Source organism: Hypanus sabinus, chromosome 7 (genome assembly GCF_030144855.1).
Source record: "Hypanus sabinus isolate sHypSab1 chromosome 7, sHypSab1.hap1, whole genome shotgun sequence".
Taxonomy (NCBI): Eukaryota; Metazoa; Chordata; class Chondrichthyes; order Myliobatiformes; family Dasyatidae; genus Hypanus; species Hypanus sabinus.
Genome location: NC_082712.1, coordinates 5,260,094 through 5,279,733, shown reverse-complemented (window position 1 = coordinate 5,279,733; position 19,640 = coordinate 5,260,094). Strand labels below are relative to the sequence as shown.

General features: G+C 42.7%; 1 protein-coding gene across 3 annotated transcripts in view; it reads right to left on the bottom strand.

The window, feature by feature from the left end:
- The window catches only part of sh3rf1 (SH3 domain containing ring finger 1), a 190,733-nt gene that overhangs the window by 139,844 nt on the left and 31,249 nt on the right, over window positions 1-19,640 (bottom strand). Inside the window, exon 3 of one of the 3 annotated variants that reach the window (XM_059974115.1) lies at window positions 17,958-18,044. The exons of the other annotated variants lie outside the window; for them this stretch is intronic. Coding sequence (XP_059830098.1) covers window positions 17,958-18,044 — 87 coding nt within the window. The remainder of the gene's footprint in view (window positions 1-17,957; window positions 18,045-19,640) is intronic. 3 annotated transcript variants of the gene reach the window in all.

The following is a 19,640-nucleotide window of genomic DNA, read 5'->3' as shown; positions in this document are numbered from 1 at the left end:
GGCAATAAAATAAAACAAATCAGAATTCATAAGGATGATTTAAGAATCTGTGAACAAAAAACTGACATACACTCCCACCACAAAAAGGGGCTTGGGCCTTGTGGCTCCCATTTTAATTCTACTTCCCATTCCTATTCCAACACGTTGGTCGATGGCCTCCCCTACTGCTACAGTGAGGCACTCTCAGGTTGGAGAAGCAACACCTCATATTCAATCTGGGTAGTCTCCAAGCTGACTGTTCATTTTCTCTAACTTGTGGTAATCTCCCCTCCTTTCTTTTTATCTATCCCCCCTCTGGTTCCCCTCTTAACTTTTCTGTTCTCCTCATGAGCCAATCACTTCACTCTGGTGCCCCTCCTCCTTCCCTTTCTCCCATGGTCCACTCTCCTTTCCTATAAGATTCCTTCTTCTTCAGCCATTTGCCTTACCACCTCCCAGCTTCCCATTTTATCCCTCCTTCCCTACCCACCTATCATTTGCCAGCTTGTACTCCTTCCCCTTCTGCCACTTTCCTATTCTCGTTTCATCCCCCTTCTGTTCCAGTCCTGATGAACAGCTTCAGTGAAAAATATTGTTTACTCTTCTCCATAGATGCTGCTTGACCTGCTGAGTTCTTCCAACATATTTTTTCCCTCTGAATTTCTAGTATCTGCAGAAACTCTTGTGTTTATGACATAAACCTAACTTCTTACACGTGCATACCAGTTAGACTGGGGTGGGGGTGGGGGGGGAGAGAGAGGGGGGAGAGAGGGGGGGGAGAGAGGGGGGGGGAGAGAGGGGGGGGAGAGAGGGGGGGGAGAGAGGGGGGGAGAGAGGGGGGGAGAGGGGGGGGGAGAGAGGGGGGGAGAGAGGGGGGGAGAGAGGGGGGGAGAGAGGGGGGGAGAGAGGGGGGGGAGAGAGGGGGGAGAGAGGGGGGAGAGAGGGGGGAGAGAGGGGGGAGAGAGGGGGAGAGAGGGGGGAGAGAGGGGGGAGAGAGGGGGGAGAGAGGGGGGGAGAGAGGGGGGAGAGAGAGGGGGAGAGAGGGGGAGAGAGGGGGGAGAGAGGGGGAGAGAGGGGGGAGAGAGGGGGGGAGAGAGGGGGGGAGAGAGGGGGGGAGAGAGGGCGGGGAGAGGGGGGGGAGAGGGGGGGAGAGGGGGGGAGAGGGGGGGAGAGAGGGGGGGAGAGAGGGGAGAGAGGGGGGAGAGGGGGGAGAGGGGGGAGAGGGGGGAGAGGGGGGAGAGGGGGGAGAGGGGGGAGAGGGGGGAGAGAGGGGGGGAGGGGGGGAGAGGGGGGGAGAGGGGGGGAGAGGGGGGGAGAGGGGGGGAGAGGGGGGAGAGGGGGAGAGGGGGAGAGGGGGAGAGGGGGGAGAGGGGGAGAGGGGGGAGAGGGGGGAGAGGGGGGAGAGGGGGGAGAGGGGGAGAGGGGGGAGAGGGGGGGAGAGGGGGGGAGAGAGAGGGGGGAGAGAGGGGGGAGAGAGGGGGGAGAGAGGGGGGAGAGGGGGGGAGAGGGGGGAGAGGGGGGGAGGGGGGGGAGAGGGGGGGAGAGGGGGGAGAGGGGGGGAGAGGGGGGAGAGGGGGGGAGAGGGGGGGAGAGGGGGGGAGAGGGGGGGAGAGGGGGAGAGAGAGGGGGAGAGAGAGGGGGAGAGAGAGGGGGAGAGAGAGGGGGAGAGAGGGAGAAAATGACAGCAACAAGAAATTTCCTTTTGCTCTGTGTCAAATAAAGATAAATCAATTTCAATGTCAGGATAAGACTAACAGGATGTCACATTTCTACAGTTCCAGCCTTTTCATGACTAAAACAATAGCTTACAGAATAAACAATAACACCTTAAAAAGAGCCCAGCTTTCCTGTCTGATACTTGGTTACATGAATCAAACTTCTTTCAGGCAAAGGACAGCTGATAAAGTTGCAGATATGGAGGGTGGTGGGAATGGGAGGGTGTAATAAAATTATCACTGCAATGGAGATGAGGCCAAAGGCATGTGATAAAATCAGGTCAGCTCCGAGGATTGATGGTCTAAAAAAAACCAAGGTTTAAAGTGGTGACCAGAGGAGAATACATTGGCCTACTTTAAGCAATTATTATTAGCTTTTCTATAACACTGCTTATAGGGAAAATGTCTGAAAAATTATAGCCTTAGTGATGAATGAGTGTTCTAAGAACCTCTTCCCTTCGGATCTTTTTTTTTGCTTCAGTTGTTGCTTTTATTTTGACCCATGAAGGGTTTCTTTATGATTACCATATGTGTTTATTTAATTTTTGGTACTGCCATTAATTCTATTGGGATGCGTATCTTTACATTAGTTAGAAATGCAATAAATTAATACTTGGGTGAAAGACGAGAAGTTACCTCCAACCTCAATGCACAGAGCCTGCCTCCCAAGGCTGAGGGGAGTTGCAAAGTGCACCAAAGCGAGCAAAAAAAAAAATTAGAATGGCTTTTGTCAAAATGATCCTCAGTCATCACAGTAACAAAAGCCTATGTTACCACTGCCTAGTTTGTCCAGAGGTTAAACATGCAGTGTTAGCTTGACTTAGTGGATTGGCCAACTGACAAGGTTATGGTTCAGTCCAACTGTAGTGACTTCAACACTACTTCCACTATTGTGGGGACATTGTTAAAAGATAAACATTTAACTTGATTCAATGTTTAATTACTGAGATGGAGACAACACTGGCTACAGCAGCATACTGTATATATCTAAAGTCTTAACTGCCTTTCAGCTAAGTGGCTGCAAGACCATACAAGAATCAACAACAATATCAAGTTCGGGAATCACTTGCCAGCCAGAACAGGTAAGGAAAACAGATTCCTTCATTAGTAATGTTAGCTATCTATCCCCAATGCAATTATTTGAATTTACACTCCTTAGATGCTGTTCCAGTCCATAAACTCACATTCAACAATCTGGCGGAGAACCTCAGCAAGTCGAGCAGCACCCGTGGAGAAGAAAGGAATTGTCGACATGGGTCAAAAAAACTGTACACAGGATTTGGTGCAGAATTTCAACCTGAAACATTGACAATTCACTCCCACTCCCAGATATCCTGCTCAATCTGAGTTCCTCCAGCAGATTATTTGTTACTCCATTTGCTGTTTCTTATGTCTCTGTTAAACTCTCATGGCCTGATTGACAGGTCTCTGCATAGTAGTTCCATTGATTAGATGTTCCTGCTTCTCATGTTCAACATCAGGTAGAGGAGACATCCTATTTTCACTTCTACTAAGGACACAGGAATTCAGAAGCTCTCCTAAATACTTCAGCCAACATTTATCACTTGGATCAGTGAATGAAGATTATCCAGCCATTATCAAGTTGCAATTTTTTGTTTGCCTTGCAGATCCCAGAATAGCAGATTGTTTTCTGTTCCAGGTAGATCATGTACTCTTATATGCAACAAAATGGCCATAAAATTCCTCTATGAAAACAGCACTCAGAACATAATAGGCTGTGACACTGAAGATTGTGAAGACGAGAAAGGAGGGGCTTATTAGAACATCCTCAGCTTGTGAAGTAAAGCAGATGCTATACTGAAGGACGCAAAGGAAAGTTGCTAAAACACTAGGATTTTCCATAGGCGCTCCAAATAATCCAGTATTCCTCTCCCAGTCTTGTCCACACAGACGTCATTGCTGACTGACACAATAAGAAAAACTCAATCAGCAAGCAAAGGAGAGATTAAAGAGATTAGCTTTATTTATCACATGTACATTGCAATATACAACAAACCGCAATGTATGTGACAGATCAAATCAGTGAAGGTTGTGCTGGACAGCCTGCAAAAGTCGCCACTTTTCCAGCACCAGTATAGCATTTGTTACTAACCATAACTTGTACGTCTTTGGAATGCAGAAAGAAACCAGAACACCTGGAGGAAGAGCTCCGCATGGTCATGGGGAGAGTGCACAAACTTCTTACAGACAGTGGCAAAAATTGAACACTGATCTTACAGTTGGTGCGGTAAAGCATTACACTGAATGCTACACTACTGTGCTATGCTACGTAGATTTACAGCATGTGTGGCTGGCCATATCTTGCCTGTGCAAGCCAACAACAGCCAATACTGGCTAAAAAAAAATTCAAATACTGCAATGCCCAACACAGGAAACACGGGGGTCAGGTGGGGGGAAGAAAAGTAAATAAAGCAAAAAGAACATAAAGCATTCCAGAAAATCAGAATGTGGTTAAAGTCATTTTCAGCATAGAAGGTTCACTATTCACAACGAAAATAAATTCAGCAGCAACCCAATACCACCTTTTGTTTATACCTCACATCGCAATTCATCTCACTAACACAAATGTTTCACTGCTCCATTGTGATAAATGACACAATCAACTGAGGTAAACACAATAGCACTGTGCAGGCCAGGGCCAAATGTCAAAGGGTCAGACATGAACAAACATCACATGATCAACCCTGCAGAAAACTATCCCCAGTTGATAACCCTGTGTCAAACAACCGTGCCCAGTAATTCAAGAGATGGGAGTGGAGATTTCATGAGGGATCTTTCATGCCGATTCAAAAGCTGATACATTTAATATTTTGACAGGCTTCTTTCTTGGTTGAAGAATGTGTGCAAGTTATGATTTTAATTTGGGTGATTTTCAAAGTATGAAGTTCAAAATAAACTTACCAAAATACGTACCATATATACGTACCAGCACTACCTGGAGATGCATTTTTGCAGGCATTCACAGTAGAACAGAGAAATACAACAGAATCAATGAAAAACTACACACAAAAACTGACAAACAATCATTGTGCAAAAGAAGACAAATAAAAAATAAATAATACACTTAATGGTCACTAAGTGGAGTCAGGTATGGCCTTCTGCTGCTATAGCCCTTCTACTTCAAGGTATGGTGTGTTAAGCATTCAGAGATGCTCTCCTGCACATTAACACCTGGCTATTTGAGTTACTGTTGCCTGCCTCTCAGTTTGAACCAGTCTGGCCATTCTCATCTGACCTCTCTCAGTAACAATGCATTTTGACCCACAGAACAAATGCTCACTGGATGGTTTTTTTTTGTTTCTTGCACCATTCTCTGTAAATGCTACAGACTGTTGTGCATGAAAATCCCAGAAAAACAACAGTTTCTGAGATACTCAAACCACCCCATATGGCACCAACAATCATTCTATGGTCAAAGTCACTTAGGCCACATTTCTACCCCATTCTGATGTTTGGTTTGAACAACTGAACCTCTTGGCCATATCTACATGCTTTTTATGCATTGAGTTGCTGCCACATGATTGGCTGAGTAGATATTTACATTAATTAATAGGCAGGTGTAGAGGCATACCTAATAAGGAGGCCACTGAGTCTAAATGATACTGAGAACATGGGTTGTAGTTTGCAGTCAATATTCAGGCACGGAATTCCATAGAAATTTCAAACTGAGCAGGCAAAATATCTAATCCCACAGAACACTTAATTTTCCCACCATAGTATTACAAGAAATTGCTCCAATTCCATCCATACCTCCTCAGAAAATAAATTACTCTAAACTGCATGCAACAAAATCTACAGATATAGAGCACAACATTCAGAACATAGAAGTACAGAGCAATTGTCTATCCAATTAAAGACCATCTAAAGATCCACATTCAACAGTATTATCAGTGCAGAGCCTCCAACGTCAACACCTTGATGTACACCACGGAACAGATAATCAAATGGACCAGCCACATTAACACTGCAGTTACAAAATCAGATCCAAGTGCCTCAATTTCTAATATTCCAAAGCCTTTCTGTCAGAATAGAAGGCAGGATAGCTAAGATAACATAAGATGTAGGAGAAGAATTAGGCCATTTGGACAATCAAGTCTCCTCTGCCATTCAATCTTGGCTAATTTATTATACTCTCAACCACATTCTCCTGCTTTCTCCCAATAACTTTTGACACTCTTACTAATCAAGATCCCATCAACATAGGCTTTAAATATACCCAACGGCTTGGCTTCCACAGCCGCCTGTGGCAATGAATTACAGATTCACCACCCTCTAGCTAAAGAGATTCCTTATCTCTGTTTGAAGGGACGTATTCTGAGGCTGTGCCCTCTGATCCTAGACTCTCCCACTATTGGAAACATCCTCTGCATATCCACTCTATCTGCGCCTTTGAGCTACAGCTCGCAAACAACTCATAAGCTCAACACTAACCAGGATGAAATGGCTTGAAGGAACGGCATCCCATCTGTCACAATAAATATTCATTGCTTCGAACATCAATGCACCACGCAGGCTGTAGTTTGTAGCATGAAAATACACTGGTTATTCATCTATGCTGCCCTTACAGTACCTAAAAAATCTGAAAACTCCACCAAGGACAGTGGCAGTGCATGCACAGGAACATCCCTCATGAAGGTTCTCCCAACCTGGAGTTCACAGACCCCTTGTTTCATGGTTTTGATCCATGGCATAAAAGATGCCTTACTTGGAAATATATTGCCTTTCTTTCATCAGTGGGTCTAAATCCTGGAGCTCCCCATCTTCACAATAATTGCAATGGCTCAAGATGGCACCTCACTATCACCTGCAATAAGGAATGGACAAAAGTCCCAAAAAAAATCTTCTCAAATTAGTTCATTCTTTTAGCGGGATTCAACGTTAACAGGGGGGCACATTGCAATCAGACTATTTTCACTGCTGCTCCTGACCCTTTACACACGCAATTAAAGCACAACAACTTTATGGAATTGGTCTCAAGCCTTTATTTTCTACTGCTCTTCCAATGGCCCATGCAGCCTTTTAATAAGGCCCTGCAGCAAATCAGTGTGTCTGCAAATACAAAGGAAACTAAACAATTTTTGAGCTCTAATACACAAGCAACTGAATCAGGATGCTTCTCGTGTGTTAAACTTCGAGACAGATGTTCAATGAAACCTCTTGAGCAACACCAATTAAGTTTAAGATCAGCTAACTTGGCCTGATATTTTTCTAATTACTTCAAATGCCATTTTTGAAACAAGTCTTTTTTTTGTGTTTTAATAACATTTAACATAAGTTCTATTCCTTTGGCGTCATCTACTTTCTCCTCAGCATCTGGGGTGTTTCAAAGGCTCTGAAACTAATCAGTATTCTACCACCCAACTATTGCCACAACCCCACCCCCAAACAAAAAAAAAACACACTTCAGCTTGTAAAGCAAGGTAACAGCTTGCTGCTGGAAGCTTAGGCAATGCTCCTGCAGCCCTCCAATATATGTTGCTCTTTTACTGGATTTACTTAATTATCAAATTTCATTCCACCCAACAGGCAGATGTTAACACAACTACAAAGTACCCTGTTTAAACATTTTATTTGGCTCCTGTTCTTAAATGCACTGCATTAGTTATGAGTAAACTTGCAGCACTCTTGCTGCATATTTATTTATTTCTATTTAGAGATACAGCACAATAAAAGGCCCTACCAGCCTAATGAGCCCGCACCCCCCCCCCCGATTATACCCATGTGACCAATTAACTTACTAACCCCTATGTCTTTGGAATGTGGGAGGAAAGCAGAGCACCCAAAGGAACCTGTGTTCATGGGGAGAACGTACAAACTCCTTACAGACAGCAGCAGAATTGAATGCAGGTCACTGGTGCTGTAATAGCGTGATGCTAATTGCTACGTTATCATGCCACCCACAAATGGTCATCTCAGTTCACAGGTTTAAGGATGTAATCTCAGCAAGAGCTACCCAAACTTATTTTTATGGCAGCTTGCTTAGATGAGAATTTTATTGTGTCTGGCCCACATCACTCCCACGTCCTCCACTCTTAACTATAAACAAAGAATGACCGCCTATTATTCCACACAATACCCAAGGGGAGACAGTTCACCAACATTTAGGAATTTCTTCAGGGGGAGGATAGTGTATCTGTTGAATTCATTGCCTCAGACTGCATTGTGTACATTTGAAGCGGAGGCTGATAGGTTCTTTATAGGGCCCCTGCCCCCTCCTTCTTTGGATATGTCCATACATGGCCTCCTCTACTGCCATGATGAGGCCAAACTCAGGTTGAAGGAGCAACACCTCATATACCGTCGAGGTAGTCTCCAGCCCCTTGGCATGAACATCGAATTCTCCAACTTCCATTAATTCCCTCCCTCTCCCTTCCCCTATCACACTTTCACTCTGTCTCCTCTTCTAGCTGCCTATCACCTCTCTCATGATTCTGCCTTCTTCTACTACCCATAGTGCTTTCCGCTTATATTCCTTTCTCCACCTCTCCTGCCTATCCCCTCCCTGCTTCCCCTCCCCACCCCTTGATCTTTCCTCTGATTGGTTTTCCACCTGGCACCTTCCACACTCCCCCCACCTTCTTTACAGGGCCCCTGCCCCCTCCTTCTTCAGTCCTGACGAAGGGTCTCGGCCCGAAACGTTGACTGCTCCTTTCAATGGATGCTGCCCGACCTGCTGAGTTCATCCAGCTTGTTTGTACGAGGTTCTTGATTAGTAGGGCCATCAAAGGTTATGTGGAGAATGAGGTTACGAGGGATAATAAATCAGTCATGATGGAATGGCAGAGCAGACTTGATGGATCAAGTTTCCTAATTCTGCTCTTAAGTCTTATAATTCTTAACAAACTCATCTCCAAACTCTTAAGCTTGGGATGCAGCACCTCCCTTTGCAACGGGATCCTCAATCTCCTGACCAACAGACCACAGTCAAAGAAAGGCTGCAAAACCTCCACCACAGTTTTCCTCAACAATGGTGTCCCATAAGGCTATGTCCTTAATCCCTTACTCTACTCTCAATGCACTCACAACTGCTGGACCAGACTTCTATTCTCGGTGCTTAGTTGGGTAGGCCTTGAGGCCATAGATGGCTTTAATAGCACTGAAGAACTCTGTTATTAACTTGTCAGTGAACTTGTGAAGACTTTGGAACCCAGAACCTGCTGCCTGTGTAGTTTTTGCATGTTCTTCCTGTGTCCACATGGACTTCCTCTCAGTTACCAGTGCCACACAAATGCCATCTTTTCAGCACTTGACCAATAATAAAGACTGTGTTATACAATTTTGGGTGAAAGCACAGTTTTGGCCAGGAAACCAAGCATGACCATTTCAACCAGAGCTAGGTAGCCATTATGCAGTGAGGATGGTTCTCCTGGCTATAGATGGAAAGGCTGGGTAAATCCCGAACATGGGTCACATTCTCATGCTTCTCTAATTACTGGTAAAATTCCCTTTGCCATCTACCAGACCCACTTTACAGACTCACAGTGACAGGCAATTCAGCCCCTTACAGTTCTATGGATTCTCCAACTACCAGCAGAGTAGGAACAAAGAGGATTTAAATGAGAACTATCTTAACTGTGAAATTCCTTTCCGGGGTGATAGAGGGCAAGTTGCTGAACATTTAAGGAGGGTCTAGAATAAGAATTTTTTATTCTGTCTGCCTCACATCATTCACATATTCTCCACTCTTAACTATGAGCACTGAATTCAACAGATTCATTATCCTCCCCCTAAAGAAATTCCTTATCTCTATTCTGAAGTAACATCCTTCTTTCTATTCTGAGGCTGTGCCCTCTGGTCCTGGACTTCACCCACCCTTGGCAACATTCACTCTTTCTAACCTTTTCAATATTCAGTAGGCTTCCCTGATGTCCCCCCACCCCTACCATTCTTCTAAACTCCAACAAATGCATTGTTGTATTGAAGACAATAAAAGCAGTAGTTTTTACTGTGCAGGTGCTCCAAAGAAGAGTATAGGGCCAGGGAGATGGCATCAACTGTAGACCAGTGGGTTGAGGTTGTCTGAGAGGCTGGAGTTTATTCATGCCATGACCAATCTCTTGAAGCACTTCCTGATGGTGGATGTCAAAGCCACCATGTGCTAATACCTTCCGCCCCACACCCAGCTTTATAACCACAAAAACCTCATTACTTAGAGAAATCTCAATGTGTGGGCACTGCAGCTGTTATGCAAGCACAGCTCAGGATAAACACTTTGCTCATTTGTAGAAATGCAGCTTAAAGTAGAAAGCCCTACAAAAAAAAATCACAGTAAATCAGTGAAAGTGAGGGCATGCTTTGCTAACTAGGAGCAGCAATAAACCACAAATTCACATGTTCTCTAGCCTTACAAGTTGGTGTGAAAAATCACATCAGAGTGACAGCAAAAAATGGGACAAACACTGGGACAGATTCTCAGCCTGCAAATAAAAATTGCAACTTTAGACTTAATTTCTGAAGGTCCTTTCTAACTTCCTTAATCATAAATAATATAGGTTACTGTCAACACTTGCAGTACTGGCACCTGCTGTTAAAATTACACCACAAGGCCTTGGTGAGAAAGAAGACAGCCAATAAGAATTGAAACCACAAGACACAAGAGACTGCAAATGCTGGAATCTGGAGCACGGAGAAAAAAATCTGCTACAGGAACTCAGGTTGGGCAGCATCTATGGAGAAAAATAGGCAAATGACATTTCAGATTGAGGTCCATCATCAGGACCAAAAGCTAACACCATCAGACACAGAAGCTGGATCAGGCCATTTAGCTCATTGAATATGATCCGCCATTCCATCATGGTTAATTTATTATCCCTCTCAGCCCCATTATCCTGTCTTCTTCCCATAACCTATACCCTCTGCTTTAAATATACCCAATGACTTGTCCTCCATAGTCATATGTGGCAATGAATTCCAACAAATCCACCCTCTGGCTAAAGGCTTTATAACGCATTGGTCAAAGTGCACTTATTGTGAGTAATTATTGTGAGTATTGTGAGCAGTTTTAGGTCCCTTAAGAAAAGATGTGCTGGCATTGGAGAGGGCCCAGAGGAGGTTCATAGGAATGATCTTGGGAATGAAAAGTTAATGTACAAGGAGCGTTTCATGTCTCTGGGTGTGTACATGCTGGAGGTTAGAAGAATGAGGGAGGGATCTCATCGAAATCTATAGAATATTGAAAGGCTGAGATAGAGTGGATATGGGGAGGATATTTCCTATAATGGGGGGGGGTCTGGGAGCAGCAGGCACACAGAGGGAAAAGGGCAAGTATGAGAAAGGAGGGGGAGGTTAAAGCAGGAATAGCAAGAGAGACCAGGAGGTTATGGGTGACACAACAAAGTTGCAGATGATGGGATCTGATAGGATAGGAAGGTGGAGCACAGAACCAAATAAGGGAGGTGTGGTGAGGGCATGGGAGCAGTGGGGGGGGGGGGGGACCCAGATAATGTTGGTGGAAGAAGACAAAGAACGATGGAAAATAACTAGTGCTAGGCAAGAGCAGAAAAACACCACAGCTTTACTCTCCTTTAGTCAGTTAACATTTAAGCAGTTAATCTGATCAACCATTCAGTCATAGGCTGCAGTCTTCTATCACTGCAGGACTTGTATGTGCCAAGGACAAAGAAGCAGGCAAGAAAATACATTGCAGACACTACCCACTTTGCAAACTGCTTTTTCCCCTAAAAACTCCCTTCTGGGCTATTGAAACAAAATCTTCACAACCCCAGGCAGTCTATCTGATCAACCACTCTAGTTATCCCCGCACCCCTCTATCTGTTACTGCAGTCACTGTAATGCATTGTAAACACTTTAAACTACTTTTTAATAATGCAGTTTACATTGTAAATACATGCTGGTATTCATGTGTTTATGCCATATCCATCCTTTAACCTCTAACTTACATTTTATTTAATTCTTTGTAATTGTTTAATACTGTTGTTTCTTGTTGCATGTCATGCCAACATACCATAGCAAATTCCTAACATATAGAAATGTATATGGTGAATAAAGTCAATTCTTGTTCCTTACTTATTCCTTGCTTCCTTAACCGGTTCAAGGCAATCCTTGCTTGTATTTCAAAGTATATTTACTTATGATCTACAGCATCACACCAGAGCCAAGTTAGCACATAATTCTGCATTTTTATTATTGCTTTACTTAAGTTGAAAGTATGAAATCTGCCAAAACAAACTGCTGCACAACAGAAAGTAAGTCACCACCAGCCAAATGAGAAGTCACCACCAGTCCAACAGCCCCAAACTTTTCCCATGTGTCTCAAATACAAAATGGAGTAAATTCAGATCCTATTACAGCTGCCAAGTCTCTCCTGGCCAACCATTTTTTTTAAAAAGTCAAAATTATTGCTTCCCAAGAAGAATTAAAAAATTGTACTTGCATGCTGCCATCTGGCACATGTAGAGTTCATACCTTCTAAAAGGAAGGATTCTGAAACTTAGACATGAATGAAGGATTTTTCAACTGTTGGCAGAACTATAAAAGTTGCAGTGACTGCCAAACTGCTGCAGTTACAGCACATGTACAAAGAAAATTTGACACAGGCAGAGCTCAGTTTTAGTCTCTTCCCTCTTCCCTTAATTGGAAAATCCTCAACCCTCTCACCCTCATTCCATCGACACATACAATAAGGTAAAGGGCAGGAAGAGGTAGCCATTCAGCCCCTAATGTCTATTGCACCATTGAGACTATAGCTGTTTAAACCTACACCTCATATTCCTTCCCAGAAACCCAATTCCCTTTATACCCATTTTTTTATCAATTACATACTTTACATTTTACATATGATTTATCATTATCATTGCACGGCATCATTATGAGGGAAAGGCTGGGGTTAAGAAAGGGAAAAAAAGGATCAGCCATGATTGAATGGCAGAGCAGACACAATGGGCCAAATGGCCTAATTCTGCTCCTACATTTTAGGATTATAACAATGCAGAATCAAAGAATCAAGTATAAAAGCTACCGAAAAGGTGCAGTGCAGGCAAACAATAAAATACAAGACCATAACAAGGCAGATAGTAAGATCAGGAATCAATCTTATTATCAAGAACATATAATAGGTCCATTCAAGGGTCTGATAACAGCTGTCCGTGAGCCTAGCGGTAATAGAAGATACAAAAACCTAGTGGGAAGAGAGAACATCTGGGGTGGGAGGTGTCGTTGATTCTGCTGGCTGCTTTACCAAGGCAGTGAGAAGTATAGACACAGTATACGAAGGGCAGGCTGGTTTCCACAATATACTGAGCTGTGTCTGCAACTCTCTACAATTCTTTGCATAGTTGCTGTGTAAATCGTATGGGCCTAATTTGGAAATTATGCCAGGTCATTTATATATCTTTTGAAAATCAGGTCTTTATTATTGATTGCTACAGAACGGCTGTATACATGAATGAGGATTGCAACATTCTGCACTTTCAGACAGTAAATTCAAGACAGGTTGATGACTTTACAACCATTCACTACAACACTTTGCAGCCACTTGGCTGATTTTCCAATCATATTACTATTTCACTTCCCACCTCTTACCTCACCCGTCTACATGCCAAATTCACTGAATTCACGCCAACAAGGCCACCACTCCAATTAATTTCAGTAACCACACTCTTGAAGAATGCTTCAGTTAAGCATGGAAAATATCCTTTTAATGTTGAACATCTAAAACCTCAAAAAAAACTTGCAACCCACCTTCGTTTCTGCCAGGCAGAGGTCAAACTAGATACAGCCATGCTATCTAGAAGGCAAGACAAAAATACAAGCTGCATTCTACATATGTAGCAAATTGAGATCTGCCAAGCATTCACGGTCAAGTACAACAAAGGCAGACATTGAGTTCGAAGCAATGTGGCTGAACATAGACCTCAATATTATTCTCAATGTGAAACCAAAATGTTTCATATTTTCAGTATTTGGAGGTTGTATTTTTGATTTTCATGCAGCCAACATAAATTCTTCCATTTCCCACAGTTTCTTGCTTACCTTATGACTCATAGAAAGTGTCTACTATGCCAATTTACAGCTTCACGCGTGACAGAGACTCCAACATCCAACAACTAGACCAGATAATATAGCCCAGTGTTCTAGCAGAAGCTCATACACATTCAACATTGATAAGGCTCTTTTCAAATATACCATCAGAAAATGAATAAACAGATGTACAGTATATTCACATTGATCACACACCCAGACTTTGATCTCATGCTACTACCAGAAAAGAGGGGTCACAGACATGGAAGATTAGCACCTATGGAAACAGAGTTACCTGACCTGTTTGAATGCTTATAGCATTCTTGTTTTCAACATTGCCTATCAAGAGAACTGTTAACATGATTCAGGATTATTTCTAGTCTCCATTCTTCACAAGCAATATATTGTACTTGGTGGGACAGCAGAGTGAACTTACAGGAATGATGCTGAGAGAACTAACCTTGCAGAGGAGACTTGATGACCTAATTCTGCTCCTGAGTCTTGTGGTCTAAGAGAAGCAAGATAGAATGTTTACTGATGTTTTCAGAATATTAAGGTAAAAATCCAGAGGGGAAGGAAACTATTTCTACTGATGGGCAAGTTCAAGATCTAATCATAGATGTGTTACAAAAAACAAGAGTGCATAGGTTTAAGATGAAATAAAGGAGTTTTAAAAGGATTCGAGGGGAGACTTGTTTCACTCAAAGAGGTTGCTGCCTGGAACTCACTGTCAGAGGTGGTAGTGGAATAAGATATAATCATTACATCTATAAAAGCACTGAACAGGGAAGGAATATGCATGCAAATAGGATGAGGGGAGGGGGTAAGATCAGCAAAAATGACATGGGTGACGGACCCTATTCTCTACTGTAGAGCTCCATGACTTTGAGAATTACGTAGCTCAGTTTTGCTCACACCAAGACAGAACAAGCCTTAAGGGATCATTTACTGTTTTTCTATTAACAGCAGTGTAGACTTCAGCGAGCACACAGACAACTTGTGCTCCCATTCCTCATGGTCTCATCATGCAGCACCCAACTGCAGCTCCCAGTTGTTTAACATGCACATTACACCAGAGCAGTTCTAACAGTCAAAAGCACAAACTAAATAACAATCTGTTAACCATGTGGAACATCTGGCTCTAGACTAAAAACCTTGCCTCAAGAGTCAATAGGCATAAAGATGACAAAACAAACAACCCTAACACCATCTACTCAGACTACAAACAAAATGCATTGGGAGACTGATGCAAATTCTAGAATTGCCAGCTTTTCCTCCAGTGATTTGTATCCCTTTCCATACAAACTTATTTGTTTAGTTTTTAAAAAGATAATTAGGGTTTGACTGGTCATATTCAGAGCCTGAATATCCTCTCTGGATCTGATTAGAATGGAGTTACTTCTCCTGGGAATTGACTACTCCTAACTTAATTAAAAGCGGAGATGCCTCTTCATGTCACATGGGGCTTATTCAAAGCACAAACTTCCTGCTGACTAACTACGCTCTTCACAGCTACATGATGACTGATCTGATCTGCCTCCTGATCAACCCTCTCTTCACAAAAAGCTGTCAGTTATCCTTGAAATCCACTTTTGTTCTGTTTTTCCCCAAACTGGACACTGTCACTCTCACATTCCCTAAGAGTCAAGTATTAAAATATTGTCTTCTATGTAATAAATTGTTGAGATCAAGCAGCTGGCCTGTAGTGCACTGTTAAGCAACAAAAGCATAGCCTCACCACAGGTAACATGTTGCTCTCCAGTAAGGTTACAAACTTTCAAAATGTCTACACACTAAAATGTATGTTTCATCGTTGTTTTTGTATTAATGAGATGCAAAAACTGTACCAGTCACTGTTTCATATTAACAAAATAGCACTAACAGTAAGATAAATTGCTGCTGTGTGGGGGTTTTCCTTTTTGAACAAAGGATCTTACATTCATCATTAGGTTAAAATGCAGAAGTGCCAGGAAGTGGGAGTTTAGGGAGAGAGGATGGGGGATCCTTTTGTTAAGTAACAATGCTGGAGGAAGAAGTGTCTGATGTATTGAACAGGATTACTCTTAGCACCAGGAGCTAAGTAAAAAGAATTCAAGAATCCTTTTAGACTTCAGGAAAACTTTTGACTAGGTGCCGGAACACTAACAAGGCACTTGACAAAGTCCCAGTCTGGAAAGTGAGATCACATAGGATCCACGGTGAGTTAACTGGATTCAAAATAAATTTGGTGGAAGGACTCTGACGGTAACAGCTGTGAGCTGTTGTTTCATATTGGACGCCAGTCATACCTAAAGTTCTGCCCACTTTTATTTTTATTTAGAGAAACAGCATGGAACGAGCCTTTCCGGCCCTTTAAGCCGCACCACCCAGCAACCCCCAATTTAACCCTCGCCTAAACAGGGGACTCTCCAAAAGGACCACAACCTTGTTGTGGTTTGGAGGATTGCATGCCTCAATGACCCGGAGAGCTAAGCTTGCTGAAGTCAGAGCCTTGTGCTCTTAGTAGGGTCATCTATGCCAAACAAGTCAAAGGGTAGAGACTAGACAAAGAGTGGTTCATCAGTCGTCCAGATTCGGGTGTTTAGCTCAGGGCTAACAGTCCAGGCTGGTAAAACAAAATTCTTATGTAAACAGTATTGAAGAATCCATCTACATCTGAGTTCAGCAGCATAATGGCCGTAAGTAAACATGAGACAAACTACGATGACCAATTAACCTACCTTTGGACTGTGGTAGGAAACGGAAGGACCAGGAGAAAACCCACGCATTCCAGAGCAGGACATACAGACTCCCTACAGATGACATCGGAATTGAATTCTGAACTCTAATGCCCCAAACTGTAATAGCTTCACATTAACCGCTATGCTACAGTGACGCCCAATATTTTGTATTCAATATACTCTGCAATTCAGCTTCAGATGTCCTCTTAGGTACACAGTTCTAGACACACAACCATCTAGATGAAGAGCTCTTCTCTCCTCAGTCATTAGTGCCTGACAACTTAATTTGAGACTGTGGCCCCTGGTTCCAGACACTGTAGCCAGGGAAATCATTATCCCACTCCATCAAGTCCCATAATAATTCCCCGTTTCAGATGGGTTAGTCTTCTGGGTCATGAAAGCAATGGTGAGTTGTCTCAGAATTATGAGGGGCTTTGACATAACAGGTAGAAGGAAACCAAGTCTACCAGAAGAGCAATCATAGAGGACATAAATGGAAGGTGATGGTCAAAAAAAATCCAAGAGGGAAAGTGTTGCATTATGTCAATGTTGTGTCATTTTGTAAGCAACTGCCTAAATGGGTGTTGGAAGTAGATTTGTTAGTAAGTCAAGAGTTTGTAGCCACTCCACAGTGATCATTTATTTGAAGCATGCTTTGACATTGTTTAAGGCCAAAATAATACTCTCATGTAATTTTGTCCTTTCTTTTGCTACTTGTCTATAATTGACATTATGTTGGCATCTTTCTCATGTGTGTGGTTAGCTGGACTCATTTGCTCCACCATCCTGCCTTTCTCACTGTGTCTGTGTAGCTACTTAATATTCAACTTGATCTGACAAATCTAGACGTGGAACCATCTGCAGTCCTATAATTAAATCATTACACAGTAGAGTGATGGCTTCGTAAAGTTCCACAACTGTTTGCTCAAACCTGTCTTTGTTTTTGGCCTACTTTCAATCACAATTTTATTTAGTAACTTTCTTTAATATACTCCAAGCCAGCTCCTTTCTCCATTGTCTGTCTCTTTTGCATGGTTAAGACTCTACATAGCACAGAATCTAAACCATGCATCAGACTCAGTCAACGTGTCACTCTGTAGGTACCTGTGAACATAACCACAGGGCACAGCAGTCAGTGCTGCCTCCTCAGCTCCAAGGACCAGGGTTTGTGTTAGATCTCTGATGCAGCCTTTACACATTGTATCCATGACCATGTGGGTTTCCCCCAGGCGCTCCCCTATCATTTTTCCTATTCATTAAGCACATCTGCAAGGATCACTGACACAAGAAAGCAGCATCCTTCAACAAAGAACCCCCTCCCCCTATCATCCAGGCCATGCTGTCTTCTCACTACTACCATCAGGCAGGAGGTACAGGAGTGTTACACCTCATACCACCAGGTTCAAGAACAGTTATTGCCCTTCAACTAGCAAGCTCCTGAACATGCATAACTTCATTCACCTCAACTCTGAACATATCAACCTATTGACTCACTTTCAAGGCCTCGACAAATCAGAATCATTTATTTTCTTATTTTTATTACTTGCAGTTTGTGTCCTTCTGCACATTGCTTGTTTGTCAGTCTTTTTTTCATTAACTCTATTGTATTTCTCTGTTCTACTGTGAATACCTGCAAGAAAATGAATCTCACTGTAGTATATGATGACATATTCAGTACATACTTTGATAATAAATTTACTTTGAACTTAAAAGTTTGCAGGATGGTTGATTATCTACTGTATTAATCTGTGGTGCAGGATCAAACAGGTGTTGGCAGGCAAGGGAGAGAGAGTACTGTATAGAGAAATAAGGAGAGAGAATAAGACCAACGGGATTGCTCCCCTTCGAATCTGCATGGTCTTAATGGGGCAAACAGCATTCTGTGTCATCATAAGAAAGAATTACAGAGTGTGCTGCATAACTTACAAGGCAGTTACCACTTCTGTGATGGCTTCTGGACTCTATGTATTTGGAAAGGTGCTGCTTCTTTAAAAACAACGCTCATCAGCTCAAAGCTTACAGCTACCAAGATATTTTGGATAATTAGTAAATGTTGCACAATAAAAATAAAAGGAATAGCCAACTCACGCTGAAGTTCACACAAATATTAATGTTATAAGCAGATAATCTATTTTAATAGCATTAGTTGCGAGTACATTTTGCACTGACCACTGGGAACAAAAATATTTAGCTTAGCAACATGACATAAAATGTGTCAGAGAAAACAGACACTCTGTTTACCACCTCAATCATAAAGGCAGAAAATGCTGTACTCCAACTGGATTTCAGCAATATTGTTCTCTCTAAGCTGTGTGGGTGCACAGCCGTACAGTAACTGAAATGCTGCTGCGCACGTAGCCTTTGTTGCCGCACAGCTGGAATAATGAATAGATGAATAAGGGTTTACGAAATGTAAAAAATCTTCTTTGTTGTTCTGTATTTCATTATACCCTTCAACAAATAAATAAAAAGTATGTGATTTTTCAATTTCATTCTAAATATTCACAGTATACATATCACAAAATAAAACTTTAAAAATGCCAATAAAAACACAAAATGCTGGCAGAACTCAGCAGGCCAGACAGCATCTATGGGAGGAGGTAGTGACGACATTTCGGCCTGCTGGGTTCTGCCAGCATTGTGTTTTTATTTATTTCCAGCATCTGCAGATTCATAAGAACATAAGAACATAAGAGATAGGAGCAGGAGTAGGCCAATCGGCCCCACAAGCCTGCTCCGCCATTCAACAAGATCATGGCTGATCCAATCTTAACTCTAGTTATCACCGAATCCCACAAGGCAACAGTGCCAACCAACAGGGCACCATGCCGCCCATTTTATTTTATTATTCATCCCGCCCAAACCCATGTGATCACCTGGGGGAGAAAAAAAACGATTTGCCAATTGAGGAGGAAAAATCTGGAAAATTCCTCTCCGACCCATCCAGGCTATCGAAAACTGGTCCAGGAGATCACATAGCTGATCTAAACCTAGCCTCATGTCCACTTACCTGCTCGCTCACCATATCCCCTAATGCCATTTTTATCCAGGAAAATGTCTATCTCCATTTTGAATTTATTGAGTATAGTAGCTTCTACAGCTCTCTGGGGCAGTGAATTCCACAACCCCACTACCCTCTGAGTGAAGAAATTTCTCCGCATCTCAGTCCTGGAACGGCATCCCCTTATTTTAAGATTATGCCCCCCTAGTCCTAGTTTCACCCATC